Source organism: Capricornis sumatraensis, chromosome 4 (assembly GCF_032405125.1).
Source record: "Capricornis sumatraensis isolate serow.1 chromosome 4, serow.2, whole genome shotgun sequence".
Lineage (NCBI taxonomy): Eukaryota > Metazoa > Chordata > Mammalia > Artiodactyla > Bovidae > Capricornis > Capricornis sumatraensis.
The window spans coordinates 101565357-101573968 of NC_091072.1; the positions used below are offsets into that span (position 1 = coordinate 101565357).

Here is an 8612-nt window from a genome sequence, read left to right on the forward strand (position 1 = left end):
CAGAAAACTAGACCAAACTCCCATAGAAAATGTACCATTAATTCACAAAACCCAGGAGTTTTATGTCTTCCCCCAACCCAAGTTATTCAGTATTTTAGAAAAGTAGAATATGGCTATAGAAAAGTGGTTTCAGGGATTTCCCTGGTAGTCCAGTGGTTTAGATTCCGTGCTTTCACTGCAGGGGGTACAGGTTTGATCCTTGGTTGGAGAACCAAGATCCTGCATGGCATGAGGCAAGGCCAAAAAACCCCCCAAAACTGGTTCCAAATGATCATCACTTCAGCTCACTCTCCACCATCAAATAAGAGCAGCATACAGACACGTGATTATGAGCAAATCCAAATTTATTTTAATGCCATGTCATTTTCAATGTGTTTAAAAACCTCATAAGTTAGTGGGAGCCCTAGTTCCCTGGGACAGCATGCCAGAGGTACTGAAAGGTCACCTTTCTCTCCAAACCCCTAGCAATTAATCCAAGTCCACAGCTTCAGAAAGCCAGGAGTTTTGTCTCTTCAGTCTGCTCCTCTGGTTACACATCTTTCTTTCAAGGAAGGGAAGTCAAAGTATTTCAAACAGGGAACAAAACCACAGTGGAGCTTCCAGCTCAGGTTTCTAAGATGGAGCAAGGGAAGAACCCCACTGACTTCAAAGAAATGGACAAAGTTGAGATGGATTACTTCTTTACAGCCTTGTGGAGGGAGGAAAAACTGTCCTGTAGAACAAAACTGACTACAAAGATTTACAAATAAGGATCCAATTTACAGATGAGAATCCATTGGTAAATGCAGGCTCCAGCTCCTAAAAATGGGAGGGGCCTGGCTCGACAGCCTGGATCATAAAAGGAATCTGCCACATGTGAAGAAAAACAATCTGAAGAATAGCTCCTCTCTATTTTGAGGCCTGATAAAAGACTTGGGGAAAGTGGGAACAGAGAGAGGAACAAGCCCCAACAGATGGGAAAATGCTGACACTGGAGTGGTATAAAAAAATTTCATCTGAGTTTTTAGTGGTGGTGGCTGTGTTAGCCTCCTCCCATTCTGTTGTAGGGCCATAAACCTTGACCAAGCAGAGAATAGTAGAAAAAGGCTAGAAAGAGGGGCTTGAAAACGATGGATTTTGACTCCTGATTTTATTATTCAATTTCTCTTTTCTATTTAAAGTAGTCTTCGGTGGCTGGGAAGCCTGGCCTCCCAAGACCAGAGTCAGTTGGAGCTGGTTGTTGTTGGAAGGGGCTGGGATGGGGGACTGGGAGGAGGACAGGGAGACCCCACTCTGCTCGCCGTCCTGGGTGGAGAAGTCGAACTGCACTTCACAGAGCCTGGGGTGTGGTGGGAAGGGGATGAGGCAGGAGTGGCAAGCTGGGGGGACGGGACCCACCTCAGTCCCCAGCTTCATTCTCTTCTAAAGTTTCCCCACTGGTAGCATTCTCTGCAGTCTTAGAGGCCTACATTCATGGAAAGGAGAGAAGATGTGTCAGTTTCCAACAACTTAGGGTACTGTCTGGGGGACCAAGGACAAGAATATTCCTAATTCTCTAGGTCAGGGCTGAGAGGAGAAATAAGGACATATTGACACCTATATCCCCACCAAGACCCAGGAAAGTGAATAAAGATGATCAGGTTCACCCCACCAGGGAGGGATGATCATAACAAACCTTCTTTTTTTTCTTTTTCTGGGTTTTCCGACTTGCAGAACTCTGGAGGAGTGCCTGCAAAACAGAAGAAAGTGAACAAATTTTGAGGAACATGGAGCAAATGCCAAGTGCTACTCTTGGCACTGCAGCTCTTCTCAGGACTTCCCATCACTCAGTCCTCACTCCCAGAAAAAGTGCCATGTCCCTGCTCCTTTCCATCACACACTAACCTTGAGCTCTGCATCCTGGACCTCCATCTCGGACTTGTAAAGGTCAGGCTCAAAAGGACCACTGGTTATCCGCATAGGGCCATTGGGCATAAGCAGAACTGTAAATTTAAACTGGGCAACAAATTCACCTATGAGAGAAACAAAGTGTTTTGATAGAATGTCCCCTTGCCTTCAAGGAGAAGGGGACCATAATCGGAGGCTTCAAACTACAACTCTCTTCTCAGAACTCACCCTCCTTCTCATAGAGAACATTAAATGGTTGTAGCAGTTCATGTTTGGCGCACTCCACCACACCCATGCGGGCCTTCTTCTCATCTTCAAATGCTCTGGGGAGGGGAAGACAAATTCAGGTATCCTTAATTCCCTGTCATGTCTTACCACTTTGTTCCCATTTTTAAATAACTCCTACCCTCAGGCAGAAATCATGTGTAGGATTGCTTTTTGTTTACACTACTTCCTATGAGAGGGAGAAAGAGAGAAGGCATGCATGCAGGCTGGAGCTACAAGTCTAGGTAGAAGAGGAGGGAAAGAGGGCAAGCAGGGTAGGGGAGGGAAAGAGATCTGGCTGTATGGTCTACGGGTCAGACTGTTCAAAGTCCTGTCCTCACTAAGTGCAGTAGTACCTTAAAGTAAAGGGCATGGCATCAAAACGCCTTTCAACCTCACTGAAGAAGGCACGGGAAGTTTTCATTTTCAGGCCATACTGCTTAGAGGGGTCTCTCTTGTAAATGGTGGTTCTCTGTCCTGCATCCTTGGCCTATAAAAGATCATATTTGATCTGGTGCTCTTGGAAGCCACCCCCAGCCTCCCCTCTCTGCCGGATCTGGTAAACATTCATCACCTTGCCCTCTCCTGAGCTGACGAGAACATCCACAGCATATACTTCATGTACCTCAAATTCCGCTTTTTCATGGTCTTTCCTAAAAGAACAGAAAGGGAACAATAAGGAACAGTAAGTGGTTCCTGGAGCTTAGAAGAGAAGGTGGATAAGATCAGTCCAGGTTAGAGGAGACGGTGGATAAGATTAGCCTGGAGTATGGAAGAAGTTCGTAACTAGTCTTATATGACAGAAGGTAGATAGTGGGATACAGGGCACCTACTTCTGCTGGTCTGTGGGATTCTGGATAATGGTTTTCTCTCCATCAATGACATGCTGCTTCAACTGGTGTGACAGCATACCTGTAGAGGACAAAGCCTGTGGCACCACTCATCTAGAATCCCCAAAGGTTTCCAACCCACCTACCCAAGTAGAGCCACGGAGCAGGAAATGAGAGCAAAGTGCCCAGCTATGGAAACGGGGCACTGAGGTTTGCGGGCTTGGATTATGCCAGAGCCAGGATGGATGCTCAAGGGAACAAAAGTCTTAATTCTGCTAAACCACTCATACTGAGACCCTCAACCCCACTATCTGAAGTCTCACCTTCTATTGGTGTGCAATTAAATGAGTGGGCAACTTTGTTCCAGGCTTCTGTCACTTGTGTGTTCTAGAAGTACAAGATCAAATAAAACGTAAAATACCAGGAGCTAGTAAGTTGTCTACTATGAGAAGCAGCAGCATAAAGAACTGAGTTCTAATATCCTCCAGCAAATGCAATGATTCTCAGTAATTTTTCATTTCATAGCCCTAGCATCTTACAACCTAGAAATCAAATTTGCATACCATTTTACAAAGCACTATCACAAAGATGGTCTGCTTAGACAACAATTCTGTAAGGTGACTAGTGCCAACAATTCTGTATGGTAATCTACATCCTAATCTGGAGGAGGAAACTGAGGCTCAGAAGGGTTACATGATTTGCTCAGTTAACCAAAAGAACCTGGTATAAACTCAGGTTTTCGGATCACAGTGTTTAGTCCATGATACCTGGCATTCTAACCTGTTGAAAGGGTACAGAAAGTTTTATTTTGTCCTTTTCACCTCTTTCAATCATGAGCTGATCCTCACCTAAATTATAGTTAAGAAAAAAAGGAAAGTGAATTTCCAATCATAGCTATTATTAAACTACATGTCAGGTACTGTGATAATCACTTTATATGGATCATCTCAATCTTCACAACCCTGTGAGAATGAGGCACAATTTAATTTTTCCCACTTTACAGATGAGGAAATTTTGAAGTTATTTCATTTTAAATCAGTAGTGGGTGGTAATGGGATGAGAATCCAGAAAGTCTCATGTCATAGCTAGACAACAGCCACTACATTAATAGTATCTTATAGTAAGCATATAAATAATAAAAATAATCAATATGTAAAATAATAATAGCTAACAAAAGGGTTAACTATGTGCCAGGTACTATTCAAAGTGCTTTATAATAGCTCTTTGATAGATACCACTGCAAGAAAACTACAACAGAGGCTGAAGTAAAAACGATGCAATTAAGTGATAATGGGGACAAACGGATGAAAAGGGTGAAGAGCACAGAGAAAGAGGATGCTTTATGTATTGAACAGGTTCTGCAATCTAAGTGTTAGACAAAGTCTCCACTAGTAGTCTAACATGTTATTGTATGAATTCATGAGAAATTTATGATCCCTGGACGTCCTAATATTGTCTTGGAAGGGTCTTTGGCCTTTCTTTGCCACCAATTTACTGGTACTATTATTATTTTTGTGTTATAAGCTTTTAAAACTTAGTTTCAATATCTGTGTTTTATTGTGAGCTATCTATCTCAAATTATTTCCAGGAACAATACACATCCAAAACATGAAAAAGGAAGGATCTCTATAGGCTCCATGCGAAAAGGAGCACCCATCATCCCCAACAGTGAGCATCATACCACCTAAGGTAGGCACTAAGATTTAACATCTCTTCGGTTTAAACTCTTTTAGTTCCTGCCTCTTCTCTTTCAGTATAGAATAGCAGTACATCCTGAATGCACCTTTGGCTCTATCAAGCTTTGGACTTGGACTAAACAGCTCACCTGATTTCCAGGTTTGACCAGGCGTAGGGCAGCTTCAGCACAAAGGTGAGCTGCCTTAATGACATCTGCTTTCCGCCCTGTTACTTGGGTCCCCTGTAGAGGAGGAAATGCAGTCAGTGCCTTCCAAAAAAGCTGATCAGTTAATATCTGTGTGTCCATTATGTATCCAGTGGTCAGGAGAGAAACCACCCTTTCCCCTTTTATTCTCTAGAGATTCTCAAAACTTAATGTCGTGGTAGTAGGTGATGATAAGAGGCAGCAGTGGGAAAAAAAAAACCCAGCAGCAGTGAACCCTCCCCAGCTCCCCACTGGCTGAACAGAGTTCAAAAGCAGTCCACCTACCTGAGCTACATCAACCACAAAAGTGTGAGCCACATTAGCAATGAAGCCATCCACGTGGACCCCAAGGTCACTGAAAGGCAAGAGCAGAGTACAGCATTAGCAACTGGCACTATTGTGAATGCCGAGGAAAAAGACAAGTGCTCTAAAATGGTTTAAGCTTACATTTTTACCAAGTCACCTTCCTTGAGAATATAGTCCTGGTCGCTCTTCAAAGGGGAGAAGTGACATACACAGTTATTTACTGAAATGCTGGTGGGAAAGGCAATACCTGTAAAGAAACAATCAGCCTTACTGCCCTGCTCGCTCTCTTGGAACCCTCCTGCCCCTCTGAAAAATGAATGGATTTTCTTCAGGGTCTTAAGTTTGATCAGTCTGGATTGAGTGGGAAACTGAATTCCCCTTGCCATTCCAAATTTCCAAATATCTCAACCAGTGCTGGGGTAAAGGTTGCATTATTACAGTAAAACAAACAGGACTCAATAAGGGTCAAACTTAATTAGGAGGGGATTGTTTACCTTTCTTCATTTCTTTTTCTTTTTTGAAAATCTTCCCTGTTTCTTCCATTATCATGGCATCCCCTTTCTCACACAGGCTCAGTACCGACACACCTGAACAGGATGCTTCCACCAAAGACCGAAGTACCCCTGGGAACAGAATCCCATATATCAGTCCTGAATGTGTTGTCTAAGTTAACGTCCAAGAAACACCTAGAAGTCGGACTTAGAGTTTCTGAGTCCAACTTAGAAATATTCCCTAGTACCACTGCTCTAAGGATAAAAAAAAAAGAGGAATATGTTTTGCCTCCTAGAATGTACCTGTCATCTCTATAAATCTCTACCTTCCTCTCCTTAACTTAAAAAAGCCAACACTCCCTTCCCTCCTTTATATAGTGTGACAGCTAGGTATGCAGCACCTGTCTCCTAAGGCAAGGGAGACTTTCCAAAGATGATACTTGTGGTATGGTAGGAGATTTATGAACTTCAAGGACATTCTCATCAAGATATCCAACACAGGCAAAGGAGACTGGAGGAAATTTATAGGCATCAGGGACAAGAAGGTAGACATACAATTGCTGACTCTAAGCTGATGCATTGTTAAATGCTACTTTCTTCCTTTCCCAGACACCCCAATTAGGAGGTGTTAGTAATCTCAATTTATGTAGACTTATTTCTTCAAATAACAAGTCAAGAAGACTTAACCTCGGTCCCTGGGCTCAAAGAAGTATGTGACCCAAAAGAGTTTCAAACTGGTACTGGGAATCACAGGTGCCTCAAAAGTTATAAACTGCAAGAGGGAAAATTTTTTTTTCTGATTTAAACCACTACATATCCATTGTGTTACAAAGCATTTATTCTGTTCACCCATACCCTCTCCATGGTCCATCCTGGACTTCAGATTTTATTTTTGTGATCCAAGTTTTGGTGATTCTTTGAAAGTCTAAAAAACTCAGATTTTCAGTCACAGGATCAAAAGCATCCTAAATGCCTATCTTTACTGTCAGAACCATTTAAAAGCCCAAAGACAAACATTTTGTGTCCTCTAACTGGGTTTTAAATTGGAAAGAGAGAAAATAGAAAGCGACACATCTGTAGAGAGTGGCAGGCAGCTGCTGAGAAAGTCAAGAGCACAATCTTATTAAGGATGACTTATGAGATTCTAACTTCAGACCCCCTTTAACAGCACTATTCATAGGTTTGACTGGCTGGGGTGAAAAGGACCTCAAAACACTCCTACAGTTGTGAAACACCTAAGATCAAATTAGACGACTAACTAAAGCCAACTCCGCAGACTGGAGGTACAATGAACAACTTCAAGAACAGTCAAACAAGAGTTATGGGGTGCTCTCTAATAGTCCCTGAGTTGGCCCTAGAGTAGAAGGCGGCCCCCACCAGGGAAGGAGTTGAAGTAAAGAACGAAGGACTACAGCAAAGCACGTGGTAGGCAAGCTGGTGTCAGGGACATAGCGGAGGAAGGTAGCCGGCGAGCCGCAGGGGACCTGGCAACACGTGCCGGCCAGGCTCCTGACGGCGGTGAGCCGCGACAAAATAGAAGCGCTTCCTTTTCGAGGTGGTCTCGCTGCCACCAATATCAGAGGCAGAAATCCGAACTGAAGGGTGAGGAGCAGGAGGTACACCTCGCCTCCTTACCAACGGCCTAGGGTCGGGGCTGGCCAGGGGCCCAGCTCTGCTCTTCTCCCAGCCGCCCTGCCGACCGTCCGCCAGAATCTCCAGAGACTCCAGCCCAGGCCCAGCCTCTCGGGTCCCAGGCGCGACACGGAGCCTGCCCACCACGCCACCTCCAGCAGACCTGAACTGGGCCCTCACTAACCCACACTGCGTGGACCCCACCGCTCCAGCTCTCAGGAGCCAACCCATCACCGTCTCCCTTGACTCTCCCTCCCAGCCTCAATATTCGGACCCCTGAGGCCGCACTCACGGTTAGCAATGTCGCCCCCCATCTTATACTTGGTCACGACCAGGTCCTCGGCGATAGTTTGCTCCTGTTGCTCGTCCTCGCCCGACATCTTCCCACCACCACCGCAGCCTCGTTTCTCTTGAGCCGCCGCCTCTGTCGCCCTTCTCAGCCACAAGCTGTGGTCAGAAACCCCTTCGATCCGCGAAGAGACCGCGAGCAAAAGCGCGAGCAAGCTAGGGAGCGGGAGGGCAGGCGAGAGCGAGAAACTGCGAACGCGCGGGCTGAGGCGCAGGGCACGCTGGGACAATGAGTCCCTCCTACGGCCAACCCCTAGCCGCCCTCGCGGACTACCGAACTACAATCCCCAGCATGCTTTTCGCGCCCCTAAGCCAGGCCCTGGGGCCTTGCCCTCCGAGAGCCTCGCACGCTGGAATCGCCGAGCACGCTGGGAAGGGTCAGGCTCCGGCGGGAAGGCGGAGCCGTTGGAAAGCACGAGGGGAAGCGTGGTTTCGCCCTGAAAAACCATATCCACCAGGAACGACGAGAGATAACCCGTAATAGAGAGGGGCGGGGTAAGGGGAGGGGCGGAGCTACGGCAGCGAAATAGGTTTGGAGGCTGAGGGGCGGGGTGGAGCCGAGGCGAGTCGGGAGGATCGAGTCGGGAGGATCGTAATAAGGGTGGGGAGGTGGGATACGCCCTTCCCTGAGTCCCTGGAGCGGCCGGCGAGACCGGCCGGGCCAGTCCTCTTGTCCTCAGGTGCTGGGAGAACCGGGAGGGGCAGAGCAGGTATGGAAAGAGATCGGGAGGGAGTCCGGGAAGCAGGGGCTGCTAGGGCAGCCAGATTTCTGAGCGATTATCCCGATCTAAAGACCGGACTCCCACTGAAGATGGCACTGTTGTTCTAACAACAAGCTTTGATGGCCATCTGGGGGAAGTGTTCACAGAGACTTTTTTTTTAAGAGAATGAGTTTTAAAACATGAATTTCAGTATTCTACCTCTTAGGACTTTTTCTAACGTCCCTGAACGCGTTGTTTTGTTATTCCCAGTTGGTTGCCCTATAGAGATTTA

General features: G+C 46.1%; 1 protein-coding gene across 1 annotated transcript; it reads right to left on the reverse strand.

Moving 5' to 3' along the window:
- Positions 1 to 372: 372 nt before the first annotated feature.
- PA2G4 (proliferation-associated 2G4) lies at positions 373 to 7774 on the reverse strand. Its single transcript, XM_068970655.1, has 13 exons — positions 7564 to 7774; positions 5643 to 5771; positions 5290 to 5395; positions 5128 to 5197; positions 4786 to 4878; positions 3284 to 3347; positions 2964 to 3042; positions 2705 to 2783; positions 2487 to 2620; positions 2095 to 2189; positions 1864 to 1991; positions 1655 to 1708; positions 373 to 1444 (listed from the first exon to the last, which is right to left on the reverse strand). The coding sequence occupies exons 1-13, from the start codon at positions 7649 to 7651 to the stop codon at positions 1379 to 1381; spliced, it is 1185 nt and encodes a 394-aa protein (XP_068826756.1). The 5' UTR covers positions 7652 to 7774; the 3' UTR covers positions 373 to 1378.
- Between the last annotated feature and the right edge of the window lie 838 nt (positions 7775 to 8612).